General features: G+C 44.1%; 1 protein-coding gene across 4 annotated transcripts in view; it reads left to right on the top strand.

Annotated features, from left to right (window-relative positions):
• The window catches only part of Znf185 (zinc finger protein 185 with LIM domain), a 50,550-nt gene extending 33,555 nt beyond the window's left edge, over positions 1 to 16,995 (top strand). For 3 of the 4 annotated variants that reach the window (XM_075957724.1, XM_075957725.1, XM_075957727.1), the window contains 6 exons: positions 889 to 993; positions 2,159 to 2,239; positions 4,258 to 4,329; positions 8,029 to 8,131; positions 14,302 to 14,400; positions 15,091 to 16,995. In XM_075957724.1, the coding sequence (XP_075813839.1) occupies positions 889 to 993; positions 2,159 to 2,239; positions 4,258 to 4,329; positions 8,029 to 8,131; positions 14,302 to 14,400 (460 nt within the window). In that variant the 3' untranslated portion in view covers positions 15,091 to 16,995. The remainder of the gene's footprint in view (positions 1 to 888; positions 994 to 2,158; positions 2,240 to 4,257; positions 4,330 to 8,028; positions 8,132 to 14,301; positions 14,401 to 15,090) is intronic. The other variant, XM_075957728.1, reaches the window with a different exon arrangement.
• The last annotated feature ends 169 nt before the right edge of the window (positions 16,996 to 17,164 follow it).

Genomic DNA, 17,164 nt, shown 5'->3' on the forward strand with positions numbered 1-17,164 from the left:
GGAGCTTGCCAATTCCTGTTAGTATAGCTAGCCACGTTGCCCCAGGGATCCCCTATTTCCACGTCCCCGGTGTTGGGGTCATAGATGACTGCCACATTGCCTAGATTTTTTGCATATTCAGTCATCACATTTTATTCTCCCCAGCCTCTCTACTTTATTTTTTGGGACAGGGTCTCTCATAACTCCTGGATCTTACTGTTTCGGTATGAAGGGTCCTAACATGAATTCGAATGCACAGCGGCAAGAGTCTAGAGCCTGCACTGTTAATCACTGTGCTATGCATGCTGAGTCAGTAAGGGCTGGCCAAAGAAAGGCCTCGAGAGCTACTTAGGTGCTGACATCCAGGCCCAGGGCCATGTGCTGCAGCCAAGGTGACTGGTGTCTTGCAGAACGAGGTGCATCTTACCTACCTTCCCATTAATGCATGAGTCCAACTCTCTTCCCATGGCCTGCAGTTCTCGAGGGAGTTTGATGTGGGGCGAGGGAGTTAATCCTGCAGAAAAACTGTCTTTTCTGGTTTCCAAACTAGCACACTATACTGTTTGCCCTGGCTGCTCCCTCCTGGCTGCCTGATGGATATGTTACTGATGCCAAGGTTCTAGGCTGTAGTCCAGAAATCACAGTAGATCACAGTAGAGATTGAAAGACGTTTCACCCTGAATCATTTTGATTTAGGCAGTGTCTCTCCCCATCCTACCTGGGTTTTTTCGTCTGCATAGAGAGAGGCTCCACTCACTAATCTCTCAGGAACATTCAAGAGCAGCTACTGTTACCCAAACACTGGCATGCTTTCAAAGGCCTTGAAGTAGCAAACTTGAGGTTAGTCCATAAAGCACTATTTAACTCAGAAAGTAGAGCCAAGCTCACTCTTTTCTCCATTTCTACCAGGCTGCAGAGCCCTTCAAGCTTCGCGGTCACTGTTAATGTTGCTGCCGCTTCTGAAGAGCTGCGTATGCCAACTGCCTCAAGTGAGCTGGACTGCAGTTCAACTACGTAAGAAGGGCAACTAAGCTGTGATGTTCTTACTCATGGAGGTTCCCCATAACCTCCTTGCAAGTAAAGGATGTCACTTTTTTTCTGTGTTGCTTTCTCTATGAGGTCTCCTTCAACTCCTGGCATCCCAGTAGCAAATGGGCAGATATAGTACAGTTCTTAGTTGCGCAAGTATAAACCTTATACTTCCCAAGCGTACTGGTAGGATTGGACATGGTCCTGGAGCATGCTTTCCTTCTCCACATCTCAACAAGAAGCTACTTATAGGACACTGGGAGATGCAGCTGGTGGCAAGGCTTTGCCATCTGCAGGGCCTTGCTAGCATCCCTGAGGGACATGCCTGGGAAGACCCATGAAAGCCAGGGAGGCCAGGTCTGTCTGTCTGTCTGTCTGTCTGTCTCTCTCTCTCTCTCTCTCTCTCTCCCACTCTTTCACCTTTTAGTCTACAAGAAGGGATGCCAGTCTAGGTACCCTGCTGAATAAGAGGTATGTGCTGAGATACCAAAACAATTCTCTGCTGATATCAGGCCAGGGGTCAGGAGCATGGAATTCCAGGTCAACATTGGGACTACACTGAACCATGATAAAGCAGAACTAGTTTCCAAAGCTTGGAAGGCTCCCCAAAAGCAGAGAGTGAGGTGACTTGTAGGTCCCCAGAACATGATTGATAAGGAAATACGAAGTAGCGGGTCAATGCTGCAGGTAAGGTGCTGAGTGGAAAGAACCAGCCATCTGTCGCTCAGCCACTGACAACATTCTGATTGTGGGTGGAATGTAGAAGGAGACTCAGCCACAGAAGAGGTAGAAGAAAGCAGAGGGCCGGCAACACCCAAGTCTGGGAGAGGGCTGGGGGCTCAAGCTTCCATGGAAGAGGGTGTGCTACCATTGGTTCAGGGAGCCATCTTTTAACATCTCTCAAACCATACACAAAATGAACCCAGGGCCTAAGATTTGAGGCCACTTGTCCAATGGCATCAACAGCCTGCATCTCTGTCTGCGGCTACCCTTGCAGCCTGGCTTGTGGAGCCCACTAGCCCCTCTACCCTTCTCGTGAGCTTCTGCATTTCCATCAAACTGGGCAGGGCACTGACGCTCCTCTTTGGGCCAGGCCCAGTCCCCTGAAATCTTCGAGTACACATCCTATTCTGATATGCTCTTTCTACAGCAAAGGGATTCTCTTCGTGAAGGAGTACATGGATGCTACTGAAGTGGCTTCTGGAAAGCCAGTGTTTTCGCACTATGGCAGGTAAGAACAAGCGTCAGCTGCTTTGTCATAGCCTGTACCAGGCCCAATGCTGCCTTCATTCCTGCATCCCATTTCTTCATTCAGGACTCAGTGGAGAGTAGCTACCGGGTAATCCAGTGAAGGAAGGCGTACTGCAGATGCCTCCTAATGCATGATTTAGGGTTTGCAGGTTTTCTGTGTAGTTAGGTGACGGAAAATCATTGTTAGCCTCCATGTTCTTTCATGATCCCCTTGTCTGCTCGCTTTCTGATCTGATGCCATGCAGGAAGGTATTTCCTCTTTTCAGTGCAACACCACCCACCTACCTCTCTAACCAGCATGGTTGATCCCTTGTCAACCTGATACACAAGCCTACCCTTAGTAAGCCGTAACCTTTCCTTTCTTATCCATCCTCTGGATCACATGTTAATATCTATTTTATATTAAAAACATCCTAGAATTTAAAAGTCCCAGTCTTTAAAAATTCAGTCTTTTTAAACACTCAGTCTCTTCTAAAACCGAAACTTTAAAAAAATCCAATGTCTCAATCTTGGATGCCTATAAAATAAATAAATGTATATATTACTTCAAGAGGGAAGAACCAGGGCATAGTCACAATCAAATCAAAGCAAAACCAAACTCCAACTGTTAACAACTCAGTATCCAGTATCTGGATCCACTCACCATCTTCTGGGGTCCTCCAACGTGCTTGGGCCGCTTCTCCAGCGCTACCCTCTGCAGCACACACGGCTTGTCTCCTCAAGGCTCTAGCTGGCTCCGCGCTACAGCCGCTGCTGTCCTTGGTGCTCATTCCATGGTACTGGAATCTCCGAAAGTACCAGGGACTCTAGTTGCAACTGGGCTGCACTTTTACCAACAGCCTCTCCAGGCTCTCTTCAGGGCCTGCAGCCCTGCCTCACAGTGCCAGGCCTTAGCTGTTCTCCATGACCTACCACTGCACCTGGGTGACTCTTATACTACCAAGTTCAGCTGCCAGCATGAGTTACAGCCTTGGCCTCTTCTGGAACACAGCTTCTGCGTGTTGACTCAGAAGAAACACTTCCCACCAGACTTCACCTCAGTGATGCAGCTCTCTTTTCGGAGCTGATTTCTTCAGCCACAGCTGGTCAGCATCAAGTACCTCAGCAAAACAAAAGTTTCAGTTCAGTACTTCTGGTTCCTTACTAATCACCACTGATATTTCAGCCCAGCTAACTAGAACCACAGATTCTCAACTCAGAATATGCAAAAGCCCTTAGAGGAGTCATTAAGGACGCGCTCTCAAACTTCCCTCGGGAACTTCCCAGGCCAGGCCTCCCTTATCCGCACGCTTCTCAGCGTTCTTATTGTCCACGCTCCCACAGAATGGCCCAAGCTTTGGACACTCAGTGGCTTTTCTAACCCAGGGTTCCACAGTCCTCCCAAAAACATCGTCAGGTTGGTCACAGCAATACCCACTATCCTGGTACCAGTTTCTGCCCTTATCAGAGTTGTTGTAGGGACCAAGCACCAAGACCAAAGCAACTTGGGGAGAAAAGTATTTAGCTTACACTTCCACATCATAGTCCACCACTGAAGGAAGCAGGACAGGGACTCAACCAGGGCAGGGACCTGGAGGCAGAGCTGATGCAGAGGCCATGGAGGGTGCTGCTTACTGGCTTACTGCCCATGACTTGCTCAGTCTGCTTTCTCCAAGACCACCAGCCCAGGATGGCACCACCCACAAAGGGCTGGGCCCTCCCATGTCAATCACCAACTGAGAAAATGCCCTCCAGACGCTCCTACAGCCTGATCTTATGGGTGCATTTTCTCAACTGAGGTTCCTATTTCTCAAATGATTCTACCTTGTGTCACCTGACATAAAACTAGCCAGCACATTTAGTTTCTGATTTCCTCAGAGTCTGGGCTCCTGGAAGTTCCCATATAAAACCCACACCTATGTACAAGAAGTGAAACTCATCATTTTTTCCTGCTGGTCGAAGGAACTGAGGGTCCCACTGGCTCATATTGTGCTCTCTTCTCTGTTACTCTCCCTGCAGTAGCAGCAGCATTGAGGACTCACTGAACCCGGAGAAGAAACCCCCACATGAAGGAACTCCACCCTCCGAGAGGTACGTCTGCTTTCTCGACAGAGGTCTTCCAGTTCCCTAGATGAGAGAGCACGGAGGAAGAGCTTCATATGGGTCTTTTCTCTGCTACTTTGAAACTTGTGGTCTCTTTGCAGATCACACAGTGAGACACAGCATAAGGTGGTCCTACCCTAGTCAGGGTGTCACATCTGCATCAAATGAAGCCTGTAAACCCAGATGAAACGTAGACACAAAAGGCTGCCGAGGAAGGAAATTTCAGGGTCTGAAAGAAAGCCCAAGGAGGCTCTTGACAACAGGATAGACTCTTCAGAATAGAACCCAATGATTCATTTGATTCAATTGCACATCTGACAGCTACCAAAAGAAAACACAACTACACAAGACATTGTTGTGTAGGGAAAACAAAGTTGTGTCTTTTGGGTGCACAGTGGCCTGAAGCCATGGAACTGAACTAGGAGTACAGCACACCAGATAACAGCAGTCATAAGACAAATAAGGGCTATTTTTAAATTCTTGGAATAGGAAAGAAAAAAGTCTACATTAGAGAGTGAATCTATTCAAGTTATGGGGGACAGTTACCCGGAGTTACTGGCAAAGCCAAAAATGAATCCTGGGGCTTGACTCCTAACAGGTTATGAATATTTCGCCTCTGGCAAATATTCTCACTTATTATGAGATCTGTCTTACTGTGGATTACACTCAGAAGTCACAGTTAGACTGGGGAGAAAGTGCCATGAAGCAGACCCTACCAGTGTACTCCCCTTCACCCCTACAAACAGGTACAGAGACTTGTAAACAGGTAAGGTTACAGATGTCCCCTCCATCATATTTGAAGAAAAATCCATATAACTGAATCCTGAGCAATCACCAATCACTTGATAAGTCACTCATTACATGACTTCATAGTCTATTACATGCTGCTTAACAAAATACCCAAGGCTGACATGGGAGAACGCCTTTACTACTGGCATTCAGGAGGCAAAGGCAGGGGAATCTCTGTGAAGTTGAGGCCTGCTTGGTCTATACAGCAAGTTTCAGGGCACCTAGGACTACACAGTGAGACCCGTTCTCAAAAACAAACATACAAAGAAAATACCTAAATGCCCACTTTATGAAGGGCAGGGTACTAGGGGTCAAGTAAATAGAGTCCAGGTTTATTTAGTTCACAGTCTTTGAAATTCAAGAGCATGGACCTACTATCTATTTGGCTATGGTTCTAGATCTCATAGCAGATGGCATCACATAGACTAGAAGACACACAGGAGAGGCACATTGAAGTAAAGGAAAGTCAGGCTTCTTTATTACTTCCTCACAGGAACGAAACCATTCTCTTCCAAGGAAGCACCTACAGTGAACCAATCTCTTAATTGTAACCCCCTATAAAATCAAAATAAAAAAGCAGATCACATACTTCCAACATATAATGGCATAGAATATATATAACCATTCCAAAACATAGGGAAGAGAGCATAGTGAGGAAATATTGGACCAAAGCAAGACCAAAAACCATCAGGGCAAACTCCAAACTCTGCCTCTGCATGTCTGATGTCAAAATGTTCTTCAGATCTCCAACTCCTTTCAGCCCTGTTGACTATGACACACTTCTCTCTCTTGGGGTGGTTCCACTCCCTGTCAGCAGTTTTGGGCAAGTATCCCATGGCTCTGGCATCTCTAACATCTTGGGGTCTTCAAGGCAATCCAGGCTTCACCTTCACAGCTTCACGCAATGGCCTCTCTGGACCTCCATGCAGGGACACCTCTGACACATGCCTGGCCTCAGAAGCTTTCCTTAGTTGCAGAGGGAGATTCCATAGCCCCTTTCTTCTGTTCTTGACTCTAAAACCAGAACCATGTGGCAGAAGCTGCCAAGTTCTGCTGCTTGCTGGGGCTGGAACATGGCCCCCTCATTCAAATATATTTTCACTGGCTTTCTGTTTTTGATGGTTTCCTTCACTGCTTAAGTTTGGCTATCCTGGAACTCAGCTCTATAAACCAGACTGGCTTCCAACTCAGAGATACTCCAACCTCTACCTCCCGAGTGCTGGCATAAACTTTCCTTTAATTCCTTTTCACAGTTGGAAGCTTAGCTGGGTGGGGCCTTCCTCTGAGGTCACTACTCCCTTTATTCCACTTAGCATCAGGCTTTTCTTTAGTCTGTTTACAATTCATGGAGCTCATTTTCTCCATAAACTGCACATTTTGTATATTTCCTTGCTTAGCTTGCTCATTTTCATTATAGATTTGCATAAAACTGGTCATTAATAGCAACACAACATAGTCAATGCCAGGTTGTTTTAAAATGTCCTCTGCTAAAACTGTAAATACACAATTCTTCACTTTAGCCTCAGGCAGATATTTTGGACTAGGGCAGAAAGCAGCTACATTCTTCACCAAAATATCACAAGAACCATCTCTAGGCCACATACTAATATTCTTCTCTTCTAAAACCTCTTGTGTTTGGTCCCCTTGGTTAAAATCGCCCTCAGCACTATTGTTTTCCATGTTCCTACTAGTGTGGCCCAGTGTGCCATACTTAGAGCATCCCACTGCTTTCCTAACCCAAAGTACCAAAGTCCAAATTCTTCTGAACCAAAACATGGTCAGGTCTATCACAGCAGTACCCCCATCCCTGGTACCAACTTCTTAGTTGGATTTTATTGCTGTGAAGAGACACCAAGACCACAGCAACTCTTTTTTTTTTCCGAAACAGGGTTTCTCTGTAGCTTTGATGCCTGTCCTGGAACTAGCTCTTGTAGACCAGGCTGGCCTCGAACTCTCAGAGTTCTGCCTGCCTCTGCCTCCCGAGTGCTGGGATTAAAGGCATGCACCACTACCACCCGGCCACAGCAACTCTTATAAAGGAAACCATTTAATTAGGACTGGCTTACAGTTTAGAGGTTTGGTCCATTATCATCATGGTGGGACGTGGCAGCATACAGGCAGACATGGTGCTGGAGAAAGATCTATGAGTTCTACATCCAGATCTCTAGGCAGGAGGAAGAAGGAGTGAGGTACCAGACCTGACTTGAGCATCTGAAATCTTAAAGCCTACCTCCAGTGACACACTTCCTCCAATAAAGCCATATCTACTCCTACAAGGCCATACTTCCTAATAGTGTCACTCCCTGCGAGCCTATGTGAGCCGTATGTATTCAAACCACCACACAGGGAAAACCATTAATAGTCATGGCAGTGCTAATGACACCCTGACTCCTGTTGGAATCAGGTCTACAACTCTGGAAGACAGAACTCTTAATTTTAGCCTGTAGGATCAGAGAAAAGAGCCTCTTTCAGCAGTTCCTGTTAGGGATAGAAAAGAAAAGAAGGGAGGATCAGAGATGATTCTCAGAAATAAAAGGAACCTTAGAAAAGAGGATACAACTGATCCAGAAGTCAGGATCTTCTAGAGAATTTAGGATGAGCTCTGAGCAGAGTATACAATGAGGCTAGAGATAGGGTGGCCTTGATAGTAACTGGGAGAAAGGGTGTGCCCCCATGGTCCCAGGCATGCAGAAGAGGGCTGTTAGTACTGATTCAGGAGAATAGTTCCAAGTTTGAGAACCAGTTTGGCATAGGTGATACAACAGTTTGGCTACCAGTTATACAACACAACACAATGGGAAGCTGGGAATACTGGCGAACCTAGGTCTGCCTGCACCAAGCTAGATCTGCTGCATCCTATCAGAGTCTGAGTGCCTGGTTCTTGTTTCTATCTCCTAGACCAACTGAAGGCGCCTGTACTTACTGCAGCCGAGAGATCGGAGATTGTCCAAAGATTACCCTTGAACATCTTGGCATCTGCTGCCATGAGTACTGTTTTAAGGTAAGACAGAGGTGTGGATAGTTTTCAGAGCACAGATCTGATGAGAGAGTGTGGATTTCCATGCATAGCTGTGAACAATCTTAGAGGCTCAACAGAGCACTGAGCTGGTTAGTAACATAATGGAGGCAAAAAGGTGTTCGGGGCAGAGACTGTTTCTCACAGAGGGTCAGTAGTGCAAAGGTCCCAATACCGAAACATGGCTTATTCTAACTGGTGTGAATAGAATGGCAAGAATGAGGAGTTATTGGATTAAATTCTCCTAGGGGACATGTAAACAGATGTCCTTTTCACCCCATATAGAGCACCAAAAATATATGAAAGAAATAATTACATTCAAGTCTAGTTTGGTGAAACAGTGAGTTTAATCAGAGTTAATTACAGGAGCATAGGTGAGAGGTGCCTATAGGAACATGGGTAACTCATGACAAAGATACACGACCAAGAAAAGTACCATCCCCATAGCAACCATTAACTGCTTATATATTCTTGGGGTGAGGTGAGGCCTACGGCATCTAGTCTCATGTGCTTCATATATTATTCCTCAAGTGCCAGTGACCCTTTCCTGAGTGCCCCATGAGTCCCACAAGGGAGTGTTATCGGGCCCAATCTTGGGAAGATCTCACATAGGTACTCACAGACACTAGGATTTTAAGATGCAAGTCATGCCTTCCTTGCCAGGAGAACAAAGTTCCACAGGGGTTTATCCCTCCCTCTGATTCCTACATTTTTCCATTCCCTCTTCTGTGATGTTCCCTGGGTCTTGGAAGGAGGTGATACAGATACATGATTATTTTCTCCCAACTGGGGCTAAGCAACAGTCGCATCACTCAGCCCTGAGACCAGTTAGAAACCTAGAGCAACCACCTCTCACTGAGAAGAGACACTTCCCTGATGAAATTAACAACAGCAATAATCTGTGGCTATGAACAATGTCTGTTTAACAAAACAAAAGCAGTACTTTCCACACTAGGACCTATGCACTCCCCAGCCAGTGCCTTTGACAAGGCTTACAGTATGAAATGTGAATTACCTTCCATGAGGCTGGCTTTAAATCCAATTGGAATGTTCTTGGTTATAGCAGTGCACATATCTCATGTATCAATAGTACAGCATGCAGGATTGTCATCCAGGTACGACTATTGGTGACAATTCTCCCTCAGCAGCCTGCATAGATAGCATCTGAGCCAGGACATCACACTCATTTACTAAGGCAATGGCAGTTGTTTAACCACTGGGCCTATGGCTTCCTTTCTAGTGATATTTCATCTGTATTTTAATAAATAACATTTGCCTGAAGGTCAGAAAAGCAAAGCAGCCAGCTACTGGCTTTTACCTCTACCTCAATTTGAAATGGTGATCCTGCCTTTAGGAATCTCAGAATGAGACTGTGTCTGAGAGCTGCCTCCTCCCGTCTTATAATATTCCCTAGTTCTGGGATTAGAGGTGTGCACCACTACCACCCAGTTTCTATGGCAACTAGTGTGTCTACTGGGAGTAAAGGTGTGTGTTACCACTACCTAGTCTGTAAGACTGACCAGTGTGGCTGTTTTACTCTCTGATTTTCAGCCAAGCTTTATATATTAAAATACAAATAAAATATCACTACATTCCTTAGCAGCACAGGTTTTGTTTAAGTTCCTTGAATCAGATATGAATTTTTCCTTGTGAATCAGAAAGGTGGTTCTATCCATAACCACATTTTAGTAAAAGTAGCCTTTATAAGTGGTGTACCAAGTTGCAAAAAGAAGGTACAATGTTTATATCCCTGTCTCTTTAATAGAAAATATGTAATATGTATGTAATAGAAAAATATCAAAAGATGAATTTTGTCATATAGACATAATATCTTTTTCTCTTTTAACTAAATAGCTGAGGGAGAGGAGATGCATTTACTGATTAAAATGTTTTCCTTAATGTTACTTTAAATTTATCTGTTGTGAGCTTAACAGTTATAGAAGTCAGCCCCCTTTTTAGATCATCATAGGGGATGTGAGCCAGCAGTAGCCCCCCTATCTAAACTATTAGCCTAACAAAAGTAGAAGAGACAGGGAGGAAAGAAAGAGTACTTTTAAGACTTGAGATTAAGAGTACATATGCAAATAGTTATTGAAATTACCTGGCACGAGTGAGAAGAAAACATGGGACACACGTATGATTCAGCTAAAACCCATCTGCGTCATCAGCATATAACACAGCCACACCAACCCCCTGTGCACATGTACTAGGCAGCTTTTAAAAGCTGGATGTACCATTTCTCTCTCTCTCTCTCTCTCTCTCTCTCTGTCTGCACACCGATCCCCAGGCCTGTACCTGTACGCACCCCCTCTAATAAACACCTTAGGATCAGTGTGGAGAGAGAGAGAGAGAGAGAGAGAGAGAGAGAGAGAGAGAGAGAGAGGGCGCATGACTACATTATACGCTGATGATGCAAATAGGCAACTCAGGCATGTGCGCAAGGGTTTTAGCTGAGTCATACATGGATGTAACTATGCATGTGCGCACATGGGTCATACAGGACCCTTTGTGCCTAAGGGCCCATGCCTGCTTTTAGAACTCAGAAGTGTAGCCTTATCTGTGGCTGAATAATTACAGTTATTCCTAATGTGCTGCTTTGGGGATGTAGTTCTCCATTTTGTCTTGAGCTGCTTTCTTGGAGGTAGAAGATGACCAAGGACATATAGGGGGATCAGGTCTTAAGTTGTCTCCTGAAAAAGCCATGTACTATTCCATCTAATCCAAAATCAGAGAATAGATATGTCAGGGAAATATTATTTATTTATTTATTTATTTATAAGCTGTGTCGATTCTTTTCCTCGCGACTCCGTTCCAGCCGGTTTGAGGAATTAGGGAATTTATGTTGGACCCTCACGGGCCACGACATTTATTTATTTATTTATGCCAGTGGCACTTATCAAACTCTAAGTGGGTCTCTGGCCAGAAAAACAGAACTAAGGAACCTAAGGTAACATGAAAGCCCTGCTTAACAAGGTAGGTCAGCAAGCGACAGGGAAATTCACCAACACTGCAAGATGGATTTCTCTCAGCTTGAGTCCCCAAAACATTAGCAGTGAGGAAACATAGCTCCACCTTGTAATGATTGTTCTGTCTCTTTAAGAGACAAGCCATGCCCACTCCCCCCCCATCCACTGAGGCAGGCAGGTCTTCCTTCCTGCTTGCAGCCTTAGCCTCTTTCTATCTCTGTCTCTCTCTCTCTGCCTCTCTGCTCTTCTCCCCTTCTCCCTTCCCTTCCACAACCACTAAATAAATATCCAACCTCACTCTGCATGGCATGCCTCTTTCTCTCATCTGCTGCCCGAGACCAGCCATCTTCAGAACCTGCCATGTGGTCTTGTGTGCCTTCCCTGCCTGGGACTGGCTGCTCTCGGGACCCCCTGTGCACTGCCTGCCAATGCCGGGGATCCTGCAGCAAGCTACTGGGGATCCGCAGCAAATTTTTTTTTTTTTTTTTTGGTTTTTTGAGACAGGGTTTCTCTGTGGTTTTGGAGCCTGTCCTGGAACTAGCTCTTGTAGACCAGGCTGGTCTCGAACTCACAGAGATCCGCCTGCCTCTGCCTCCCGAGTGCTGGGATTAAAGGCGTGCGCCACCACCGCCCGGCTCCGCAGCAATTTTTAATAATCCATTACACACATGGTCATCCACATCATCTTCTTTGGAAACTTTAGGATTGCCACTAGGACTTGACATTATCACAGGAAGTTTTTTTTTTTTCATGAAACATTTTAAATGCCATATTCAGGAGATCTCTGAAGAGTTTAAGGATCATTATCTATTAATTATACCTGTTTTTTTCCTGAGGCTAGTCTTATGTGGAAAAAAAAATTATACCTGTTTTTAAGCAAACTTAACTTGTTTTTAGTTACTTGCTTTAGACTTAACATTGAAAACACATACAGGAGACTAAATAAAGTTCTATGCAAGTCTCTCTTAGTGTCCACATTGTTTTCTAAGTTCTCTGAGATTGTGGTTTGTAGGCTGGCTTTCTTTGCCTTATGTTTAAAAACCACCTATGAGTGAGTACATGTGATAATTGTCTTTCTGTGTCTGGGTTACCTCACTCAAAATAATGTTTTCTAGCTCCATTCATTTTCCTGCAAAATTTAAGATGTCGTTATTTTTTTCTGCTGTGTAGTACTCCATTGTGTAAATGTACCACATTTTCCTCATCCATTCTTCGATCAAGGGGCATTTAGGTTGTTTCCAGATTCTGTCTATGACAAACAAAGCTGCTGTGAACATAGTTGAGCACATGTCCTTGTGGCACGATTGAGCATCCTTGGGATATATACCCAAAAGTGGTATTACTGGGTCTTGAAGAAGGTTCTTTCCTAATTTTCTGAGAAATTGCCACGCTGACATCCAAAGGGGCTGTACCAGCTTGCATTTCCACCAGCAATGCAGAAGTGTTCCCTTTACCCCACAATCTCTCCAGCATAAGTTGTCATCAGTGTTTTTGTTTTTTTTTTTTTTGTGAGTCTACATTTTTATATTTATGTTTTATAATTATAGCTATTTTTAACTCCATTAAAGACTCCAGAAGGATATAATATTACCTAAATAAACAGGAAGTACATTGTAAGCAACTTTCAAAACTATAGTAACCTATTTGTCATTCTTTTTTTTTTAATTTATTTATTTATTAAAGATTTCTGTCTCTTCCCCGCCACCGCCTCCCATTTCCCTCCCCCTCCCCCTCATCAGTGTTTTTGATCTTGGCCATTCTTACAGGTGTAAGATGGAATCTCAGTTGTTTTGATTTGCATTTCTCTGATGACTAAGGATGTTGAACATTTCCTTAAGTGTCTTTCAGCCATTTTAGATTCCTCTGTTGAGAGTTCTCTGTTTAGGTCTGTACTCCATATTTTATTGGATTATGTGATCTTTTGGTGTCCAATTTCTTGAGTTCTTTGTATAATTTGGAGATCAGACCTCTTACATGTGTTCTACTAGTGCTTTGCTACTAAGTTTTATCATTGGCACTACCCAGCTTCTTTTGACTGTCCCAGGAAAAGTGATCACACTGGTTAGGGTCATTTGTATACATTTTCTGCATGCCCAGAAGTGACCCCTAAATGGATCATCATTCGAAGTCCATGCTCCAGTTTGGCACACACTAACTAAAAGGATAGAAGCATTATACAGGAAACAGAAGCACACTTGATTTACATTGAGGAATACTCTGCCAGGAGAAAAGTAGCCAGGGTGCCATCAGAAGGGTGCATGGCGAGAATGAGCAATGGGACTTGGAGTTATCTAAAGGTTGTCCTCTCCTTCCCAGCACCTCTGACTGCTTGAAGCTAGAAGCCCCAGGCTGGAGACACTAAGAGTTCTGGAAAACCAGGCACTTTCTGGTCTCCTTTTACTCAACTCTCAGTGCCAGGAAGTCCTGCTACTGACATTCCTGAGGACATAGGTTTGTGGGAGGAACTGGACTACTAAAACATCCTTTTCTCTTCTGTGGGATACTATCACCTTCCTCAGGACCTTAAGCTTCATATCCTCCAGCCTCTCCCAATCTTATAAATAGGAGCGGGAAAAGTTTCAGTAACTTTCCATTTCACTCACGCAAGATTTTAACCTGGGCTGCCAGGCAGTGGCGGCGCAGGCCTTTTATCCCAGCACTCAGGAAGCAGAGGCAGGTCAATCTCTGTGAGTTTGAGGCCAGTCTGGTCTACAGAGCAAGTTCCAGGACAGGCCCCAAAGCTACACAGAGAAGCCCTATCTTGAAAAACAAAAACATTTCTAACCTTGTCTGAATTGTGAAACTGCAACCCCTAACTAGGGTGTGCGTGTGGAAGCCAGACTGGATACTTTTCCTCAGTTGTTCTCTGTGTTATTTGAGAGCAGGAACAGTGAACTTAGATGGTCAAAGCCCCAGGACTCCTCCTGTAACTGGCACCCAGACTCTGGGATTATGGGTTCAGGCCTCTGCACCCAGCTTGTATGAGTTCTGGAAATGAGATCCACAGCAAGTGCTTTACTGAGCTCCCCAGTCCTTACTAGCTTACTTTTGCTGTTTTCTTGTGTTTATCTTGTTTCCTAGATCAGAGTTTCTATCTATGTTTGCAATGTCTTGTTATCTCCTTGAAGTCCAGGATGTGCCATCTGCTCATAGCATCTGCTTTGACCTCCACTTTGCTTTCTCTGCTAGTGTGGAATTTGCAGTAAACCGATGGGTGATCTCCTAGATCAGATCTTCATTCACCGTGACACCATCCACTGTGGGAAATGCTATGAGAAGCTCTTCTAGGTGAGTGCCGTAAGCCCATACGATAAGCAGCTAAGTCTCCCATTAGACTAAAGAAACAAAGTTTGCCCTGGTTTGGACCTGGATTTTAGTTCAGGACCCTGATATGCTTCCATCAGCTAATCAGAGAATCGTAGGTTTTGTTCTGTGACCTATGCTACTTTGAGATCTTAGGCAATGTGGACAAAACCCCTCCCTAGGGTCCCTTTCCAAGTTGCTAGAGTCATAGTATCTTCCTTTAAAGAAATACCTCTCCCATCCAGAACCTCAGCGGACTCCTCTAACCCTGGGACACCTGGGCCTATTTTGTGACAAAGAAATTAAGATGTAGGTGGACAATGGTTCTGGACAAACACCTAGTTGGTTGGTGTGATAGAATGTGGACCTCATCCCAAGTCTCAGATTCGAGTACTGTGCTCTCTGCACATTATGTCTTGTTTGCATAGCTTTAGACTTAGTAACAGATGTTGAATAAAGCAGCCTTTGGGCCATTAGCAAGTGGGATTGTCCCAAGTGTCTGAACACAGCATATTTTCCCTCTCTAGCTACACAAAGGTTGCCTTCCCTCTAAGAAATGCCTTTGTGTTGGACTCAGGCTGACATTCACTGTAACAGTTACTCACCCCCAAGGACCCGGGTGGTCAGGTATTGGATGCTTACTTTATCTCATTGCTTTCCTTTTGGCTCCTCCAGGCTGAACAGAAGCTGATGAGTCCCAGATGCATTTGGCTGTTTAGTTGTCCCCAAATTGTTGGTTTTTCTTCCTTTACAACCTCCCCAACCTGGAGTTTCACTGTACTTATGCCCACCTTATAATGAAGTAACACATCTAGTGTCATTATCTCAATGGTGTTATAATTACACATGTATGGCCTCTTATACCTTTGAAATGCAAATCCGTATCTCAGTTGCTCCCAGGATACAGGACTCCACTTTGACTTCCCTAAGATATGTTGGCTATTGAGTGCAATGACCTGGTATCTTAGACATAAGCACAAGTGTAGGTATCAGTGTATGCAGACTTTGAGGCTTCTGAGGGGCCAAACCAAATGCTGTTGACGATCCCTGGTAGGGAAATTATAGGCATTGAATGCTAAGGGTTGGAAATAGGCTAAGGTTTAGCTTGTCTATTGACTGTATGTGTATTTTAATTTCTCATACAATTTTTAAAGTAGTTGTCTTTGAATTATGTAGCAGATTTAAAATACCTCCTCCCATTCTCTGAGTTTTTCCAGTCAGGCATGTCAGTACATATTGGAAAGTTTACCCTGGTTTAAATTTGATAGGATACAATATTAGGAGGCTTCTAACAAAAGGGATATCTGTGTCTGTTTGGATTTTGACAGCTAGTTCAAGTCTTTACCCCCAGTATCCTTCTTCCTGGACTTTACATAGAAATTATCAGACCTGCCTCGGGTGCGTACATCTTAAGACTAAAGAAAAGAGATAAGGTTTCTTGAGACCTCACCACACACCAGGCATCACCACAAAGCACTGGCTTTTAAACTTTAACAGTCTCTAGATTCTCATCTTAGAAATAAAGAGAAGTGGAAAGAATCCAGTAGAAACAATGTTGTCTCTCTCTGGAGCCCATACTTTCTCCAGTCGGGACACTGGCCAGGCACTGTGTGGAGGGTCCCAATACCTACCCTGCCCCGAGACATACTCTTAGAAATGGCAAGTGTGAAATTCACTCGTCTCCGGGCTTCTTGGATCCCACCTTGAAGCATCACAATAATGTAATTGCCATCCAGTAGACGGTGAAGTTGCAGTAGTGACTTGTTTTCTGGTCTTGACTCTTTCAAACCAACATCAACTTCTAGGTCCCCAGGTACTCAAAGCACTAAAAGCTGATGCCTGGCAGAGCAAGGCAGGTTCATCCCTGCAGTTTGCTCATAGACTGCTCTGATTCAGCTTCACTCTGCAGCATTAAAGTAAGATCCTTGAAAGCAATAATAGCCCTCAAGATTTGGGGATGCAAAATTGAGGCCTCTTCATTTGATTTACTTATAAAATAGCTCTTCTCTTTCTTCAGATTTTGAGTCCTAATCACATTTAAGCATGGACTTGTTCTTCCTATCAAGTTATCAGAGAACATTCTATTTATTTGTGTATTTATCTGCTGCATGTACTCTGAAGGGGAGAAAGAATACAGTAGGTCACATCCCCACACTAATTATCAACTAGTCTTTCTCAGTCCATTTCTAGCATGGGACTTGGCAGATGGTGGGCAGTAACATATGTGTGCCAAATGAATTAGTAAAAGTCTCCCCTTTGGTTAGAAGTGTTACTTGGGAATCTCCTTGCAGGCCTCAAAGATGGGATCCAAAGTAAAGAGGCCATGGTAGAATGGTTTCCCCATCTTAAAGGTGTACTTTATCATTTAAACAGTTTCAGAAATATGGAAAATACTCTAAGACAGCTTGCAGTGCTTTAGTATTGATTTGAATTCAAAATAGCCCTTTTCTCTCAAAAAATTCTGCAATTAAGAGGGTTGGTTTTTCATTATTTTCTTTTTAATTGCTTAGTTTCTAGTTATATTTGCTTAATCCACATTAATGTATGCAAATTATAATAAATGTTAAGATATTACACATCAGCATGATTTCCTTTTTAAAAATTTTTTTGTTGTGTGTGTGTATGTGTGCAAGTATAACTTGGTGATTTTAGGCCTGTGGTTTACCAGAAACCATTCTCGCTACAAAAGCAAGCTGGATATGGTCATGCCTGTAATGCTGCTGCTCAGGAGACTGAGACACAAAGATTA

Source organism: Microtus pennsylvanicus, chromosome X (genome assembly GCF_037038515.1).
Source record: "Microtus pennsylvanicus isolate mMicPen1 chromosome X, mMicPen1.hap1, whole genome shotgun sequence".
In the NCBI taxonomy this organism is placed as follows: domain Eukaryota; kingdom Metazoa; phylum Chordata; class Mammalia; order Rodentia; family Cricetidae; genus Microtus; species Microtus pennsylvanicus.